General features: G+C 37.7%; 1 protein-coding gene across 1 annotated transcript; it reads right to left on the bottom strand.

Moving 5' to 3' along the window:
* Positions 1-11845: 11845 nt before the first annotated feature.
* Positions 11846-15531, bottom strand: LOC126593024 (phenylalanine ammonia-lyase 1). The gene is made up of 2 exons (XM_050258870.1): positions 14985-15531; positions 11846-13734 (listed from the first exon to the last, which is right to left on the bottom strand). Exons 1-2 carry the CDS (start codon positions 15395-15397, stop codon positions 11985-11987), a joined length of 2163 nt encoding a protein of 720 aa, XP_050114827.1. The 5' UTR covers positions 15398-15531; the 3' UTR covers positions 11846-11984.
* Positions 15532-20198: the final 4667 nt, after the last annotated feature.

Below are 20198 nucleotides of genomic sequence, written 5' to 3' on the forward strand. Positions count from 1 at the left end.
CACTGAATATATATATAACATGCATGCATTGATTAAACTATTCCAAAAAACTTTATAAAAAACAAAATTGATCCAACACTTGTGACCAAGATGAATCAATATGTCTTTTGACACTGATTTATGTGTTATACCAGTTACCTTCATGCTGATTTCCAACACTTGTGAGCAAGATGAGAACCTTCACTACTGATATAGCACATAAATCATGTCATACCATTCATATATGATTCAGAAAACAATGATCAACACTTGTGAGCAAGAAGAACAGTCTCTATATCATATATTGAATGCAATTTTATGAACAACTTTACTACATAATTCAATCTCTCATGATAAACGGCTGTAGCTTGAATATATGATTAACCAAATTATGTAGATGTTGTCCATATCAACCTTATAAGTACCGAAAGACTAATGATCATGCAGATCAGTTAAAACTGACATGAATTAAAACTATGCAAGATCTAAACACTGAATGTTTTCGATAGTCATCAAATATAGTTACAAATTTATACTTGCAGGTTGATCAATCGAAAACATATGAGGTATTGATTCTTTATTGGTTTTAACCATACAAACAATAGTTCTGATACCAATTGTTATCTATATTGTTTATATGATCAAAACACAAGATATACAATTATATAAAATTTGTATGAAGCACTTACTTGATGAAGATGCAGCAGCCATGTAGACTACACGTGACTAGAAGACACCAAGTCTGATGTAGTTTATGTGATCGAATGTAACACTGATCTTCTGCAAACTCTTAGCTTTATGACTATGCTCTATGGGAAGCCTTTTTGTCGTATCTAGGGTTGGTAGGGACTGGTGGTTATATACTAGCCAAAGTCTTAGATTCCATCCATAAAGGAAAGCTAAGAACTCTCATTTCTTGACTCTCAAGTAAATTATCATAATCATATATTATTATTAAGGACTCAATCAAAACCTACTTATATTGTAAGACACTTAATGTAGGGTTGATATAAGGAAATTAAATCGCAATCTTAATTGATCTCCAACTTATACATTCCTAGTACATATAGTAGACCATTTATGGTTGATTTATATTGAATAAATCCAACAACCCGGTCATACCAACCTTGTCCTTCCATCTCCTCCGTATGTCATCATCCCACGCTTTCAGTTTCAGTTTTACCAAGTGCTTGAATATCTTCCTCATGTTGGAGTGTGAGAGAAGCTATAGGGCGTTGATTTCATGTCTAAATTGGCAGCCAGAACGGATTTCATTTCCAAGCATGTAAAATGTCCAACACAAATACATGAAAGTAAATTTAACGATGATTGTTTTTAGAAATTTTGTTGTGGCCTATTTTAGTGACAAGGGAATAAGGGGGTGCGACAAGGAGAGAGAGAAAGTGGAGAAAATGTAGAAATTTCTTTGTGTGATCAAGTGAGTATACTTCGGGATTGTTCCCTTGAGTTTGACATAATTATAAAGAGAACTAACAATTTACAACTCAAAAAGTTTACGCATATCAATACCTTGAACAAGCTTCTGAAACATCGTCTTCTGCAAAGACTTGGTGAAGAGGTCGACCAAGTTATCTTGGGAACGGATTTGCTTGACTTTAATCTTCTGATACTCTTGTTGTTGATGTGAAGAGAAGAACTTTGGTGCAATGTGCTTGGTGTTGTCTCATTTGATGTATCCCTTCTTGAGTTGTTCGGTACATGCTGCGTTATCTTCAAAGATCTTTGTAGGGATGTCAACGATGTAAGAAAGTCTGTAGGTGCTTTGAATGTGTTCCACAACTGCTCTCAGCGATAAGCATTCTCGAGCAGCTTCATGTATGGCAAGAATCTCAGCATGGTCTAAGGTCTGCTTGGTTGACCTCCAAGATGTTGTGATGTCTCTAACAGTAAAGACGTAACCCGTTTAAGAGTGCACCTTATGCTGATCGGATAAGTACCCTGCATCAACATAACTAACAAAGCGAGAATCGACTCAAGAACTAAGGGGGCTACGACACCTTTCGAGGATTCATAGGGATAGAACAAACTCAAACTCGTCGTACATTTGAGGTAGCGAAAGATGTCTTTAACACATGTCTAGTGTCTACATGTAAGCGCATTGTTGTATCTTACCAAAAGATTGATAGCGAAAGAGATCTTGGGTCTAATGCACTGAGCTAAGAATAATAAAGCTTTAATCGCACTTAGATATCAAACTCAGGTTCCAAGATCTCTTCTTCATCCTCCTTAGGATGGAAGAGATTTCGTTTAGCAACTAGCGATCAAATGACCATAAGAGTACTCGAAGGCTTCTCTTTATCCTCATTAGAGCGACGCAACATCTTCTAGGTATAGTTCAACTAATGTACTAGGATTACATCCAAACTATGCTCGATCTCCAGGTCGAGACATGTCACAATATGGAGTTTTCCTAAGATCATTCATTTCAAATTCAGACTTTCAGGTGTGCAACAGTTTTCTCAAGCTTTTCAGGAGTCACAATAAGATTCATATAATTGACATAAATTTCAATGATCACAAATCCAGAATGTGACTTCTTAATAAACACGCAAGGTCATAGTTCATTGTTCACTTACCCCCGACTTATCAAATACTCATTCAGACGGTTACACCAATTCTACCCGGAGTGCTTTAATTCGTAGAGTGAATGCCTTAATTGGATGGAGAGGGTGTTTCGTGGTTTAGAACTATTTGATACAGTTGTAAGTCCTTCAAGAACTTTCATATAGATTTTCGTATCAAGATCCCCATAGAGATATGGAGTTACCACGTCCATAAATTGCATATCCAGTTTTTCAAAAACCACAAAACTGATAAGGTAGCGGAACGTGATCACATCCATTACGGAAGATGTTTCATAATTATCAATCCCAAGGTTGAGAGAAGCATTACGCTACAAGATGTGCTTTATAGCGCACTATTTCATTCCTCTCATTACGCTTCCTTATGAAAACCCACTTGTAGCCAACATGGTTCACATGTGGCAGTGTAGCAACTATGGGCCCAAACACCTTGCGTTTCGGAAGAGAATCGATTTTGACTTGGATTGCTTATTTCAAGTTGGACCAATCGGTTCTACCTTGACATTCATTAACGGAACGAGGTTCAATGTCATTACTCAGAATGATCTTAGTAGTTACTACATATGCTAATGCATCGTCGATTATTATCTCATTTCTATTCCAAATATTATCAAAGCTAGCATAATGGACCAAAATCTCTTGATTCTCGACAGGTGGGTTCATCTATTCCAAGAATTTTTCATAGTCTAGAATTTCCTCATGCTTTGGATAAAATGAGTAGGCGATGGTCGGATTCACGGTAGACTCACTAGCCTGTACCGTCATTTTCCTCTTTTAGGGTTGTGAATCCGTTGAGCCAACGAGTCTGTCATATTTCTGGGTAGAAGCAGATGATTGGCTAGCTGCCAATGTATAGGGGTTGGCCACATGGGTGTCCTGGCTTTCTGGGAGGAAGCTCCATCGTACATTTGGTACATCCATCTTTGTAGGCATGTTTGCAACTGGTATACGTGATCTTGTCAGTCTCGCTAGATCGATGAAACCATTTAGTAGCTCCGAGTTACAATATGAAGATCAAGGATACGTTGCACTTCAGTCTCAAACAGGCGATGCGGGGATCTAAATGAGACAAAGTGGGAGTCGTCCATGATAATTCACGTCGTTCTTTTAGAATGTTGATGTTCTTATCACCTCTTAATGACTGGAAGACTGCCTCTTAGAAGTGACAATCCGCCAAACGAGCGGTAAGATATCGCTTGTCAAAGGTTCTAAGTAACGAATAATAGAAGGAGAATCACAATCGACATAGATTCACATCTTTCTCTGAGTACCTATTTTAGTACGTAAGGGCGGCGTAATCGGCACGTAGACAACATAAGAAAAAAAACGTGAAGATGAGATATGTCGGGTTCGTATCCGGTAACTAATGCGAAAATTAACTTAACACACAAATTAAATCCTCTTGTTGTTAAATTGTAGTATAAATGCAAGTAGGGATCGTTCTAGGCCGGGGATTAGGAGGGATTGCTAAAACACTTGAAACTGACTTAAATATGTGAAAACAAACTTAAAAGCATGAAATTAAACTTACAAGACTCAAAACAAAGCCACAAGACTCAAAACAGATTATAAAGACTCAAAACTGCCTAAAAACAACTCTAAGGCAGTTTCTGCCACTAACACTAAGTTTGGACGAAAATTGATTTTATCTTGACTTAAAACACTTAAAAACACAATCTAAAACAAGTACTAACTAATATGACTTTAATAAAATAAGGGGATTTTGGTTTTGGACGAAAATAAAGAAAACAAAGCAAGAATAATTTAAATAGATTCTTAGACAAATTTAGGTGAATTGATGGGTGATGGGTTAAACTATGGATGATGGGCTAGCTAGAGGGTCTTTCTCCACACATGACACACTTGCATATAAAACGATTTCCAGTTGCTTTTCAATAAGACCATCTCCAACCCTGGGCTAAAAGCCAAATTACCCCCCCCAAACACTCTCCAACCCATGCTAAAATTTTAGGCTAAATGCCAAAGGCTATTTCTGGGCCAAATACCCCCCAGCTTTCCCCCCGGGCTAAATGCGAAATGTTTATCGGAATTTAAATTTTTTTAGATTAAAATGTTCATAAAATTAATTTACAATAATCTACATATTTATTTAAAAAAAATGATTTAAGAAAAAAATTTAGGCTAATTTCATTCTTTAATAATTCCGGGCTAAAATTTTAGGGTAGAAGGGTTGGAGCAGAAAAGATGTTTCTGGGCTAAAAGCTAAACTTGCCGGGCTAAAAAATTTGGCTTTTAGCCCAAGGGTTGGAGATGGTCTAAACCATGAACCTCAACACCCCAGATTAATCAGGTACGCTTAAATTAATCCTCAGATTTTCCTAATTTCATTGAATTGGATGATTGCATACAACAACCCAAAGCATTCCCCACAAGTTCCCTACATGAATTGCATAATAGAGATACAAGCAAGAATCATTAAGTTCTATGAAAATCATAAGCATTGATGAAACACTTGTAACTATGAATTGCATGAAACTTATGCCAAGAATTTACTTAACACGGTTGTGACGAACAACCTTTACTACTTGTGAATATAAGTTCATAACGATTAGGTGAAACTCCTTTATATCCTAGCATCATATTTATGCATGGAAATTAAGCGTGCACTCTCAACCAACATACACAAAGCAGTTTTAATTCAAATGGATAAGTAAATTGAATTCACAACTTATAAATCACAATTGAAAGTAATCAAATCATATTGCAAGCATGAACATGGTTTCGAATTCCCCCCTAGCTAAGGGGGGTTTAGTTTCTCATACTTACAAAGCAAAGATAAACAAATTTAGACATTGAAAACAAAAGAAAGAAAACACCTAAAAACGCTCCAACAATCCAACTTGAATGGTAAGCACGTCCAAGGGTCCTCATTCTTCTCTTTGTTGCGGCACAAGGTGTGGTTTGATGGATGAGTGGTAAATTATGGTGGTGGATGGATATAGGTGAGTTATGGTGAAGGGTGGATGGGTGGATTGTGTTCTCCTTGGTTTTCTCCCCCAAATTATGGTGAAGGGTGGATGTATTTATAGGCTAGGGAGAGGAGTGTATGGAGTTGTAATGAGTGGATGTAATGGGTGTAGTGGGTGAATGTTGTGGTAATGAGTGGATGTAATGGGTGTAGTGGGTGGATGTTTGGTAATGAGTGGATGTAATGGGTGTAGTGGATGAGTGTTTGGTAATGAGTTGATGTAATGGGTGTAGTGGATGAGTGTTTGGTAATGAATGGATGTAATGGGTGTAGTGGGTGAGTGTTGTGGTAATGAGTGGATATAATGGGTGTAGTGAATGGATGTTTGGTAATGAGTGGATGTAATGGGTGTAGTGGATGAGTGTTTGGTAATGAGTGGATGTAATGGGTGTAGTGGATGGATGTTTGGAGTTGTAGGTCAACACACTTGCACACACACATGCTGATTTTTAGCCTTCAAATCTTCAAAAACGTCCATCCTCATGTCTCCATGATTGCAGTATCCAATCTTGGCCCAAAAATGCTCCAAAATGCTCCAAATAGCACTTTGTTGCTAACTTTGTTATTTGAACCTACAAACACACGAAAATATCTTAAAGTACTAAAATAACTAGAATTAAACTAAGTAAATGCCAAGAAACAAGCTAACTAAGTTGCATAAATATGCTCCTGTCAGTAACCAACTGAAGGACGTTATATGGTTGGGTTGCAATGGGCCACATGCGGACCAACATGGCTGCGTGCAATATTGCATGGTCCCAAGAAGCGATTGGGAGCTTGGTACGTATAAGCAATGATCGAGCAAGTATTTGAAGGAGCTTAATGAAAGCTTTTGCCAGGTCATTCTGGGTATGAACATGGGGTATTGAATGTTTAACTTCAATCCCAACCGACATACAATAGTCATCGAAAGTTTTCAATGGGAATTCTCCAACATTATTCAATCCAATAAATTTAATCGGATAATCAAAGTTGTGAATCTTGAGCTTAATAACCTGAGCCAACAATTTGGAGAAGGTAACAGTTCATGTGGACAAAAAACACACGTGTGACTAACATGTATAAGAGTCAACCAATACCATAAAGTATCTAAATTGTAAGCATGTTGGTTGAATTGGTCCACAAATATCCCTCTAAATCCTTCGTAGATAAGTGGAAGGACCCGAATGGATCTTATTGTAGGAAGGTTGAATAACGAGCTTACCCATAAAGTAGGTTTGGCATGCGATGTCTTTCTGGAACTCACCTAATCTTCTGGTTAGGGATGTCCGTGTGAAGATTTGAGGATACGATGCATTATAACTCGTCCAGGGTGTCCTAAATGGCCATGCCAAAGCAAAACTTCATGTGCAATCCCTGAGGTAGGGTCGGCCACATTGTGGCTTTCTATGGAGCGAATGGTTGTAGTATACAAGCCATTCGGGAAATGCTCCATCTACTCTAGAATACGCATATGGCCATATTCATAAGAAGTGATGCTCAGAAATTCAACTCCATTTCTATAGAGGTTCTAGCATGATATTTATTGTCACTAATGTGTTTAAAGCTCAACAACGTTCTTTTGAATTGTGGAGAATAAAATGCTTCTTTAATGGTTAATTCAATCATATTGGACAACAGTATACGGGCCTGTCCGTATCCTTCGATTAGGTTGGATGGACCTGATAAGGTTGTCAGAGGTGCAATCTTAGGTTCACGCAAAACGTGTGCGTGGTTGCACTATCTACCATACAACTAACTTCCCTACTAGTCATGCCTAGAAAGAAATTAATTGAATTGGTCACATGCACAAAAGGTTCAAAAACATAATAAAACTTAATATCCAAAATTAAAACAAACACTAACAAATTATCTAAACATAAAGGAAATTGTTCAAAACTTAAACAAACAAACAAAAATAGGGTTCGGCCAACATAAGGAATTCACCATAGGGGAGAAAATGCGACTAGTAATTGGGCCCATGTCTAAGCATCTAATCTTTTATCGGAACACATGCCTCCTGAAAGTAAAAAACCTTCATCTTCTTATCGTACGGTTCATCCACTTGAGCAAAGTTTAATTCAAACTTCTTATGACATGAATGATACTCAACTAAGACCTTGGGAGGAGCTCGGCAAACATGGGACCAATGGTCCTTTAAACGACAACGGTAACACATGTCTGCATCCATGGTGTTAGATGTTTTACCCTTATTCTTGAAGTTCGAGGCCTTGGGAGCTAGGTTAGAAAGCTTCGGGGTTTAGTTTCCTTTCTTAGGTACACCTTGGCTCTGTTGACCTTGGTAGGATGACTTCTGGCCGCTCCTACCATGCCTAGAATGGTGGTTTGGGCATCAACTCTCGGTATTGTGTGCTTCAGGCATAGTGATCAAGCTAGTAGGTCAAGCTTGATGATTCTTCATTAACAGCTGATTTTGTTTTTTAGCAAAAGTAAACACAGAGATGAAATCCGAACACTTAGTGAACTTGTGAGCCCTATTTTGTTGTTGTAGGACAATATTAGTTGTAGTGAAAGTCAAATAGGTCTTCTCCAGGAGATCTTCTTCGGTCAAGTCTTTGTCACAGACTTGAGAAGTAATCAGATTTGACTAACTTTAGAATTGTATTCATTCACGGACTTAGAGTCCTGAAATGGCAAATACTGCCAATCATGTTTTGCTTCAAGCAAGAAGATGTCTCTGTGGTAATCGAAACGATCCACCAAAGCGACCCATAAAGCTTGGTGGATCTTGGTTTACAATACGTCATGAATAGGTCTTCGAATGAAGATCATGGCAGTGGCTTTATCAGCTTCACCAACCGGATCATCTGTCTCAGCTTCAATGGTTGCTCTAAGGCTTTTAGTGATGAGCTGGAGCTTCACATCGTGGACCCACTTGAGGTAATTTCTTCCAGAGATCTCTAAAGCGGTAAAGTCGAGTTTGTTCAAATTCGATATATCCCTGTCACAAAGTAAATGGACAAGATTGTGGTTAGTGCAATGGAGACAAAATTTATCCCATCCATTCACATAGTAAAACATTCGGGTTTTATTAGACATGTATTGGTTTAAATTTTCATGAAAAAACTTCGGATTTTCATGGGTGTAAAGTTTTAAGAAAACTCTGGGGTTTTAAGGCATTTTATTTGAAAACTTCAGGTTTGAAACTTTATGAACTTCAGGTTCATGGGTTCTTGCAAGCAAACGCAATGTATACAAAAAAAAAATGCAAAAAATATATACAAAAACACATATTATTGAGTGTTTTATATCAGTCGGAATAAATCCTGGTACTTCTTTTCATTGATCTTGGGTGTGCAGTTCATTGATTCCAGAGTTTCCATATTTCATTCAGCTTTTCAGCTATCTAGTGTGTTAGACTTGCATTATACAGGGTAAGAGCGTTTTGTTAATGAGATTTGTGGCAATTGAAATTTTCTCGAATACCTAGTTTATGCAAACTTTCTTAACAGGTAATTGACGATGTTGATGAGAATGTGACAATAACTCCACTTATTTATGAGTATGATACAAGTGATGATAAGGAATCTGAGGAAGCCATGGAAACCGATCAAGAGAATGAAGAGGAAGAGGAATCCGATAGCGCACTTGACTGTGTTAGTGATTTTGAAGGAATTGAGGACATGAGTGAGTGATCCAGAGTTTGAGATTTATTCTGGTTGTATTCAGAGGTGGCTGATATTTCCGTGAACTTATTACTAATTGTACAAGCCACATGAGCACTCCATATGAAAGAAATTTTGGTACATGGTTGTCTATCTTTGTAGTTTAAAATCTCTGTTAATGTATTATGAACATGCAATTTAGAAGGAATATAGAGAGAAGGGAGAGACTGGTGAGGCTCAGAATCCCAGCTCGGGAAGGTGAGGACTTTAAGGATTCTTGACAGAACCACTCCCTTGGTTGGGGGCTGTCCCGCCCTGCCTTTCGACTGATAATGAACACTAAGGTTGCCGGAGTGGTCTTGGTGTGGGAATGCTAAGACCCTGCCTCGCATATGGGAAAGCAAGAGATGAAAAGATACTAATGGAGGGGTGTTATTCCTTGATTTTAGCAATCATCGAGATTTTGATGAACCTTTATGTTCCATGTGCACAATCCGCACGTGTTCTTTTTCATGCAGGAATTATGTATTTTTTTGTTTACAAATCCAGACAAAAAATTTGGTACATCTCAAATTAAAAATTCCAACTTTATTCAAATATCAAATTTATTTCTCTCGTCCAAATGGAGAGTTATAGTTTAGCCGCCCAACAGAGTGTTCCTTCCTTTAATCGGCACAGAACAAACCATATGGAATCACTATCAGCAGTGGAACCCATCTTCCAACCATGCATTGAATTGAACACCTTGGGGCATCTGGGGTATAGAGAGGTTTATCCGAAAGTCGTGAACGATCTGGTCTCCTACACTTGCACAGTTGGAAGATTGTTAGTTGGAAGTCAATGTGTGCTTTTGTTCTCGATGTTGCAATGCAGGGAAAGCGAACATTTAACGTAACCTAATTCTAATTCGTTTTCTCGTCCACTCTCACCACTTGAGCTAAAGAACTATCAAACGTTCGTCGCCTGCTTGATAAGTTGTCGAAGCAAAATTCAAACTTGGAAAGTTGGCTGCTTAACAACTGCCGAATGCAAAACTCGGAATGGTTGCTCCATATCATGAGATGCAAGTCATTGCACGATTTCGGTAGAAGAAGATTACGACATATGTTACAGTGCTATATTCACGTGGGGATATGACCATGGGATATTCACGTTCAAAGGCTGCGTTGGTGGTGTGCAAAAAATGCAATGGCACAGGATTCCGAATTTCTGAGGCCCTCAAAATTTTTATCTTTCTATATATTACATATGAGTGTAAATTTTCTAATAAAAATGTTTTTGACTAAAACAAAAATCATTATCATATGATTTTATCCATATTACAATTGAGTAAGTGGAGTCTACACCTAATATATTTATTTCATTTTTCTCTAGCAATGCTAAAAATTTATGTATTATCTTATTTTCTCTAGCAATAAAAAACTAACTTGTATATATTTTTTTGTATCTCACTTTCATTCGTGCTTCCTTTGTTCATGGATGAACCCTAAATCATAATTTCATGGCAATTGGAGATTATTCAATTAGTAAGAGTGAGATGCTGATTTTAGTTAAGTTTGAATATTGATTGTTGAAGTTTGTATGAATATATTGTTCAAAAGTTATTATTTTTTAAATGAGGATGATCTTTTATTAAATTCGCACAGGCCAAAATGGTAGAGACGGCCATGTCCACGCCTTTCTTTTGAGTACAACTACCGCATATCACAACTATCTTACATCGAGGTCAGGGGGTGTCACATCTCAAGTACATCAGTTTAAATTTATGTACCCTTGTGCCACATGCTCTGAATGTCTATGAATTTCAACACATTCAAAATATATCTGTTCAAAGTATTATCCCAATAGGAAAACGGAAGCTACGCATAAAAGTTTAGTTAACCTTGAAACTTTTCGCCGTTATTAATTGATTTTGGGCTGAATACTCTCCAATTCTAACGATGTCTTCTAAACTCGTATTATATGACGTCATGTAGGATATTGCAAATTGAACCGATTGGACAAGCTCAAAAAGCAAAAAGAGAGTAAGAAAAGAGGGAAGGTATGATTGAAACATAACACACGAAGCACAACGTATGGACATAAACAAAACAAGGTATTGGGCAGATTTTAGACCTCAGTATAAGTGGTGAAGTTGGAGAGGCCATATTTTAGTGTTAATGCGAAAGCAAGTTGAGTAACAGATCAAAATTTGGTTGGGAGGATGTGATTATTCTGTTTTGTCAAATAATTAATTCTGAAAGGTCGAGTTATTTCAACATTACTGAAAGGAACAAATAAAGATTTCATAACTTCAGCTCACCAAAAAATATTGATCGAAAATGTGGAAACTTTTCTTGGATAGGACAAGTCTTTTGGCTCGAGAGAAACTTCCCTATAATCAAATAAAAGCCCTTGGTTTAGACGTCACATGGTGAAGGCTGTTGGGCCAAAACACAGTCGTCGGGTACGATCATACAATAAAAACTCTCATGATTGATATGTGTCAAACTCTCATGATTGATATGTGTCGCATATCCTTTTTTCTCTATCTCTCTCATCAAATGACTATTGACATATAAGGTCTGGTATGATTTTTAACAACTTTTCTGCCAAATTTCTCAGTGAACTCAAATTCCCAAAAGCAAATTTGATATCAACAAGATTGCAACAAGTAATGACAAAGAAAATAGAGATTTCAAATTGTAAATTTTATTAGGTAAAATAGGTATAGTCACGCAAACTAATTAACCAGCAATGCAATCAAACTTATGGACACAGATGAAGTTGAATGGACTGGAATGCAGCACTCAAGCCGAAACAAAAATTCTAACAGATAGGAAGAGGTGCGCCGTTCCAACCCTCGAGGCAACCTAGAATCGGGTCGATAATCTTTCCCTGGCAGATAGCTTGGAACACCTTGTCACACTCCTCGCCCGGTGACCTGACCTTCTCCCCGGTCAGGTACTCTCCTCCCAACTCCTCCCTCACAAATTTGTACAAGGGATAAGACCTGCATTCCGCAATCCTGTTTGGAACTGCAGCGTTTCCGCTCTCAATTGCACTCCTTGCACTCTCCACCTCTTTAGGCAAAAGCGCTTTCAGCTCTTCCTCAAAAGCTCCGATTTTTTGGAAGATTGAAGTGCTTGCATTCTTCTCACTCTCGCCATTTGTCAAAGCATGCTCAACAAGCACTTGCCTCAGTTTTTGCATCAATGGATAAGTGGCGCTGCAGGGGTCATCAATATAGGCAAAAACATACTCCCTATCGACAACTTTGAGGAGATCCTTCTCGCAGAATCTTGAGGGGTGAAGCTCCCCATTTACCCCAGTTGTTAAAGTCCTCTTTGCGACTTGGCTCACCGTGTTCTTTACGGTGTTCCTCAAGTTCTCCTCCAAATGCCTCAAATCGACGGACTGACAAAGCGCAACCAAAAATGTGGAAGACATGAGCTTCAAGATATCAACCGCTTCAGCTGTCTTTCTTGAAGAGATCAACCCCAAAGAGTTAACATCTTGGTTGTGCTGCTCAGCACTCTGGACATGGTTAGTAACCGGATTTGCGAGAAACTGCAGCTCGGAACAATAAGATGCCATGGCGATTTCAGCCCCCTTGAAGCCGTAATCCAAGCTAGGATTCCTGCCTCCGGACAGATTTGAAGGCAAACCATTGTTGTAGAAGTCATTGACAAGCTCGGAAAATTGCGCAAACATGAGCTTCCCAATGGAGGCAATCGCCAAGCGAGTGTTGTCCATGGAAACTCCAATTGGGGTCCCCTGGAAGTTGCCTCCGTGCAAGGCCTTGTTCCTCGAAACATCGATCAAAGGGTTGTCGTTAACTGAGTTTATCTCCCTCTCAATGGATTTGGTGGAGTAACGAATCACTTCAATTTGAGGTCCTAGCCACTGAGGTGATGTTCGGAGAGCATAGCGATCCTGCTTTGGCTTCTGCAAGGGATCCTGCTCATGCAACTTCTTAGCAGCTTTCACATAAGAGCTGCCATCCAAAATATGTTCCATAATTGCAGCGGCCTCAATCTGTCCAGGGTGGTGCTTCAACTTGTGCGTCAAGTGATCAGTAAACTCCGGCTTCCCCTGCATCACTTCAGCAAAAATCGCTGACAAAATCTCCGCAAGCAACGCCAAAATGTTGGTCTCGAAAAGAACCGTGGAAGCCAAGCCAGAACCAACAGCAGTACCGTTCACAAGAGCTAACCCTTCTTTAGGCTGCAACTCGAAAAACCCAGAATCGATCCCTACGAGCTCAAAAGCTTCAGAGGCATTGAGGGTCTGACCGTTTGGTCCGACAGCTTTGGAGTTTGGCCTGCCGGTGAGTAAACCGGCAATGTAGGACAGCGGGACAAGATCACCAGAGGCGGTGATCGTGCCCCGTAGGGGCAAGCATGGAGTGACGTTGCTGTTCAAGAACTTGGTGATGGCTTCCAAGATTTCGAATCTTATGCCAGAGTAGCCTTGGAGGAGTGTGTTGATTCTGACCAACATGGCTGCTCTAGTTGCTTGATGTGGTAGTGTGTGGCCTGATTCTGTAGCACTTCCAAACACACCAGCGTTCAAGAATCTGAACCAAGAAAATGAAAGCATAATTAGAAGCCATAATTTGACAAAAATCCAAAATTATTAAGGGTTTAAAAAACAAATGTCCAACTCCAACAAGAATTTATAGATACAAGCAGCTAAAAGTAGCAAGTTGGTAGCTTCAAATTAACTGCAGTAATTGGTTAATTTGTCCAAAATGATTAGCTTAATTAATTTTTAAAAAGACATTTTTAAGTGAATTATAACAGCACGTACCTGTGTAAAGTTAAGAGTTTGATATATGCACACTAATTAACTACAGTAATTGGTCCAAAATGATTAGTCCAAAACGATTAGCTCAATTAACTTTAAAAAAAATATTTTTCAGTCAATTGTAACGGCACGTGCCGGTGTAAGATCTATTGAAAGTAGATTTCTTTACTTTTTTTACAGCATGCTTTAACTGTAAAGTTATCAAATACCATTTTTACTAGAGTTGAATGCGAACTATGTACATGTATAGATAGAGATTGTAAAGTCCCAATTGATTCTGCTTAGCAAATTCTTTCAACTTCGAACTGCAACAACTCACGAAATCTGTGCCTTTTCCAACTAAAACAGATATAAATAAAAAGAACAAAATAATTCGAGATGTCAACCCGTTCTGCCTCGGGGTCAACTCGACCGATTCAACTCCGTCCCCGCTGCACCACTTGCTAAACCCCCATTCCCATACCCCCACCAACCACGATTCTCCTAACTCGTTCACCATATATCGAGTCAACTCGGCCGAGTCAAAACTATAGGTTGCAAGGCAACGAAAATAGTAATCTGCCGTTTTTCGTATTCCACAGGATCCTTTCCGGATACTTTTAGTACCAATTTTAGGAATTCATGAATTATGTCCGTTTATGATATATCTTGTCAAGTTTTATCAATGACTGTTTATGTTTAATTTTAAATAAAAAAATTTAAAATAATTTTTGACATACGATGAATGGACAAAATTGACGAATCCCCGAAATTTTCATAAAGAGAATCCGACGAGGTTCCGTATTCTTTGGTATTATATCTTTAATGTCTTTTTCATATTAGTTAATATATATCTTGATTTTGAGAATTGAGCACTTATGTGACGGTGAAAATTCGAGTTCTTGTTGTAACTAATGTAACATCTAATCTAAAATCGGACAAAAAAAAAAAAAAAATATATATATATATATATATATATATTAATAAAATATCGACATGTATTAGGAACTGTAAATGGATGTACGGTAAAGTTTAGCTTACCTAATTAGCTCCTTCTGAAGGGCAGCGCCTTGCTTTGTTCTCCGGTGGGAGGTTGCACCAAACCCGGTGGTGACACCATAGCTGTCAGTCCCTTTGCCCATGCTGTCCATGACCCAATCACTGCTGGCCTTGACCCCAGCCCTGGCCGACTCAGAGAGCTCAACCTTGACCCCGGTGTCATGAGTGGCTATGGCTGCAACTTGGGAAATGGTGAGGCTCTCTCCGCCAAGTTTCACCACCGGCTTTCTGTACTCCGCCACCATACGCTTCACTTCATCCAAGTGGCTCCCTTTTAGTGAATCCGCCGCTAGACCCCAGTTCAACGGGTCCTTTTTAATGCAAAGCGGGGACTCCACAGCACCGTTCTGGTGGTGGCCTTTTTTCCCATTTTGCGTGATGGTTTCCGCCTCCATGTTAATTACGAAAAACTGAAAACTCGAAAACCCTAAAATCCGAGGGAACTAGAAGTGAGGAAAGTGTTTGAAGAATGCGATGAGGAGATCCAAATGTGGTGGTGGAGTGTTGGTTTTTGAGGAGTGGAGGGAGGGAGGGAGGAGTTTAAATAGAGGAGGGGGTAAGTGGAAGGAGAGGAGGTGGGGTTTGAAACGAGTCAATATTGGGAAGTGGCTTGGTTGGTGAGCATAAGGGTGGAGAAAGCCACACGCGGGTTGGTTGAAAATTCAATGTGGCCGTGCGATGGTGGGATGATCCAACGGTGGAGAGGTTCTTGCAACGTTGCTATTGAGGTGGACGATTAGACGACCGTAAGCTTGTTGGTTGCTTTGGGTTTTTGGGTAGGAGGAAACGACACACCATAGGAAAGTGGTTGGTGGGGATTGTTGTGAGTGTGTGAAAAGGGAAATATGCTAGGATTTTTCCAACTGCACAAAAAAGGTTTAAATAGAAAAAAAATACTTGCAAAATATAAGATAGTTGAACTATAAAAGTTAAAGCAATATTGTTTTTCACAGGAATGAATAATTTGTATTTAAAGTTAACTCTTAATTAACTATGTAAACATATTTGAGACTGTCAAATTAAAAGATAAAGAATAGGAGAAAACAATGTAAAAGTGAGAAACCATGGCACGGCAACAAAGAAAATAAAATAGTTTTAAGAAAAATCAACTATAAATGGAACTAGTGTTTAGCCGTTGTCATTAACAATCTTATGCAATTTTATCAATTATTTATGAATTACTACACAAATGCTTTAAAGGTTAGGTTTTTCTAATACAAATTCTCCTGAAGTTCAAGCAAGAATGTATTTTTAATAGATAATCCGTCTGTGATGTTCAGATCAAATATAAACATGGAAGACTCATTACATTTTATGAAAATACTGTGAAAAACCATGCAACTCTTAAGAGCGTAATGTTTGCCTTAAGTGAAATTACAATTATCAATCACAAGAAATCCTCCTCAATTTTAGGGTGATGTTTCAACAAAATTGCATCAAATTACTTGTCCAAATATCCTAATGGTAGCTAAGCATTATGACAATCAGATAGTTTAAATGCAGTGATTAATAATTCAAGGCGTGCTTGCATAATTTCATAAGCAAATTGATAAGAACTACGTATTCATGGCATCACCCTGGTTAAAAGAATTAGTTAGACATAGTCATATTAAGAATCAAAGGAAATATCATTGGAAAAAAAGTATAACAAAAACACCCTCGTAAATTGAAGTTTGCACATCAACGAAGCCTTATGCCGAGTTCTCTCAATGCCGCGTAGAGAAACCCTATACTTGTCCTACTCCAATTGGAAATTCTCCAGAACTCCATCATTTCAACATTTTTCGGTGTACTCAAATCACAAAGTAGTATATTGCTTAAGATCATAATATAAATAGAGACATATTAAATAATATACCCAAAAGTGGACATATCAACTTTATCGACTACTTATATTATAACATGTGGCATATCACCTTGGGTTCTAGAAACATATAAAAAAAATTCTTAAAAAATGGCACCGCGTGCGACTCCCGGCACTTAACATGAAAATTTCTTCCACAACCTATTAAATGGCACAAAACAACACGAAAATAATGGTTTTTGGGTCAACACTTTTACTAATCGATCGTTATCAGGTCACTCGTTAAGGTTTACCCCTAGATAACAGGTTTCAACATGTTAAGAAAAATTTTAGTTTGATAATTTTTAATTACTAGCAAACCTTACATTAATAGCCATAAGATTTAATCTCACTTATGCGAGATTAAATCCTTTTCGTTGGTCAACGATGGTCAACGATCAAGGCCAGTCAACAATCAAAGGTGGTCAACTTTGATTGCTAATTATAAATTTTTAATATAATTTGATTTTTTTTCTACAAAATACCAAAGCACATTAAAAATTTCATAATAATGAATTTACAAGTGTGAAAAATATGAAAAAAAAATGTAAACGCTCATTATCTTCAAAATATATTTTAATGAAAAACAATAATATCTCAAAAACATAAAATAATAAAAAAAAAATTAATCGTCACATGTGTAGAAGTGTGGTAAGAAGCTATAAAAAGAGTCATTTATTAAAGCAAAGCATAGTTCTTTTATGTTTAGTAGCCTAACAGTTGGGTAATATTTGGCCCAAACTTAAATATATAGACACACTAAATTCATTATCATTAGAAACACTCAAGGAAAAATTCTTTTACCAAACTGAACAGCATGCAAACTTGCTTTCTATTTTTACCATTATCTTGTTCTCTCAACCACCCTTAGTTTCTTCTTTTATTTTTATTTTTATAAAAAAAATAATATTATCTATATTAATGGAGATGGAAGATGGTCTTAGCCTCACAATAGACTAGTAATAATGTGATTCAAACTAACCTTTGGCGAGAATCGAACCTAAGACTTCTCACTTACAAGTGAAGATGAATATTATTATATTGTAGTACTAAATAGCAACCACCCTTAGTTTATTAACAAACGAAAAAAGAAAAAAAAAACACCCTTAGTTTAGGCTCTTAAAAGTTTGTAACTATAACCATAATAGACATTACATCTAGATGAGAACTTTAAGTGCTTTAAAAATATTATAGTAGCTACTTAGTACTATGGTATAGTAGTATTTCTCTTCACTTATAAATGAGAGGTCTTAGGTTCGATTCTCGCCAAAAGTGAACTTGAATCACATTATTACTAGACCATTATAAGGCTTAGCCTACCTTCTCCCCTTAGTGTAGATAATATTGTTTGTTAAAAAAAAATTATAGTAATAATATTGAGACTAAACCAATTTTTATTATTTTAAAGAGTTTATTGCTTAATATAGGTGTAGTTGCAAAAATTACTTTTTGACTTAGTTATTTTTAGTAAAAGTTATTATAGTTTGGTGTTTATTCATAAGTATAAATGCCCAAAATTGGGACTAAAATTTGTTATGACTACATAGAGTATTATTATAGAGAGATTTTACCGTATATATGTATGTATGTATGTAAACACTGTTGTAGTCATATTTAGAATAGGAATGTGATTGTGTAAATCCTAATGTATCTAGGGATATCTTGGAATATTCCCTTAGTAGTTAATATCCTATTAGAGTTGTAATCCTAAAAGGATTATGATTTAACATATCCTACCACTATAAATAAAGGCACAATGGGGTGATACAACACACACCCAGCAATTAAATCTCTCTCTTCTCTCTCTTATTGCCACTGGTCTCCCCCTCTCTATTCCCTTATAATAGTTCAGCCTAATAGGTCTACAACACGTTATCAGCACGTTCTTGCCAGAAGCTAAGGAATTGAAGGATTGTAGGAGGAGGCTTTCTTCTACAAAATTCAAAGGCTTTTATTTGTTTTCTACCAATCATGTACGCTTAAAATAAAGTAAGATATTTGAAACATCCACAAAGCATGAAAACATTCCCCATGATGCATGAACCTCTTATATTTATATTTTCCTTCGGATATATATATATATATATATATATATATATATATATATATATATATTGTATATGATTCACATATTTGTCAATTCATATATACGTTTCATTCATTACACAATTATTTTGTTATGTGGAATTTGTGAGTCAAAGCATATAAATAAATTAGAAGTAATTTAGGGTTTTCCAAACCCTAGAGATGTCGAGAAAAAAAAACAAACAAATTTCAGGGAATTTAATGTGGTCGTGGCTCGCTGCTGCACCGCTGCTGGCTTGCAGCCCAACCGCGTCGACCACGTGACTAGGATGACGTCGTTACGACATCTGAACCATGACAGCAACCATTTGGGCTTTGCTGTGTCTACATGGACACATCAGGCATTCGATTGGTAAGGTTACACAGGCTTGAAGCCCCCAGCCTAAACCAAAAAGGTATGCAGCTCTTCTAAGACTTGTCTACGTGTCCTCGACCCAACCTGCTAGCAGCCTTATGCTACTGGGCTTTATCATGTGCCACGGGCCCGTCTGCAGTAAGCCTGTGTTGCTTGTTGGGCTTCGCCACCTCTTGGCCCACTTGCCCGTAGCTTTTGTTGCTGGGCTTGACCTACCCCAACCCAAAAACTTGAAACCCAGCCTCGATTGGGCTTTCCTGCACCAGCCCCCAAGCTAGCCTTGGGCTGGGCTTACCCTATGCCTGGATTTTAGGCCCAAACCAATAGCACCTGTTACTGGGCTTCCCAAATCACATGGCCCGAGGCCTACAATCCTCTCCGTGGCCCAATGGCCTATAGCCATGCTACAGGGCCCATCCCCACATTGCAGCCAGCCCACTTTTGGCTGGACCACGTTATTTTTCGACCCAATGCCAATTTTTGGCATCCATGCATTATAAATCATGGCCAAATATATATTTTTGGGTACTTTGGTTTACACTAAATAATTCTAATTTAATTATCACTTGGTTTATCACCAACCAAAGCTAATATGACCCGTTTTTTCATTATTTACTTCCACGATCGACCCTGTTTGGTCCCGGTCTATTGAATTAATTAAAAGTGACTTGCAATCCATTAATCTGATAATTAATCCAAAATTATTGACCTGAAGATCACTTTTTTGGACATTAACGATTCAATAATTTATTTTTATACTTTGAACCATTGACATCCTTTCGTAGTCTCGAAGCTTTCACACTTAAGTTCCCAAAGTAACTCAAATCCACTACACTTCAATCAGCATAATGCATTATGTGTTTTTGCAAGAACCTCTCCTTTATGAACTAATCGTTCATAAAACTAAATTGAA

Source organism: Malus sylvestris, chromosome 12 (assembly GCF_916048215.2).
Source record: "Malus sylvestris chromosome 12, drMalSylv7.2, whole genome shotgun sequence".
Taxonomy (NCBI): domain Eukaryota; kingdom Viridiplantae; phylum Streptophyta; class Magnoliopsida; order Rosales; family Rosaceae; genus Malus; species Malus sylvestris.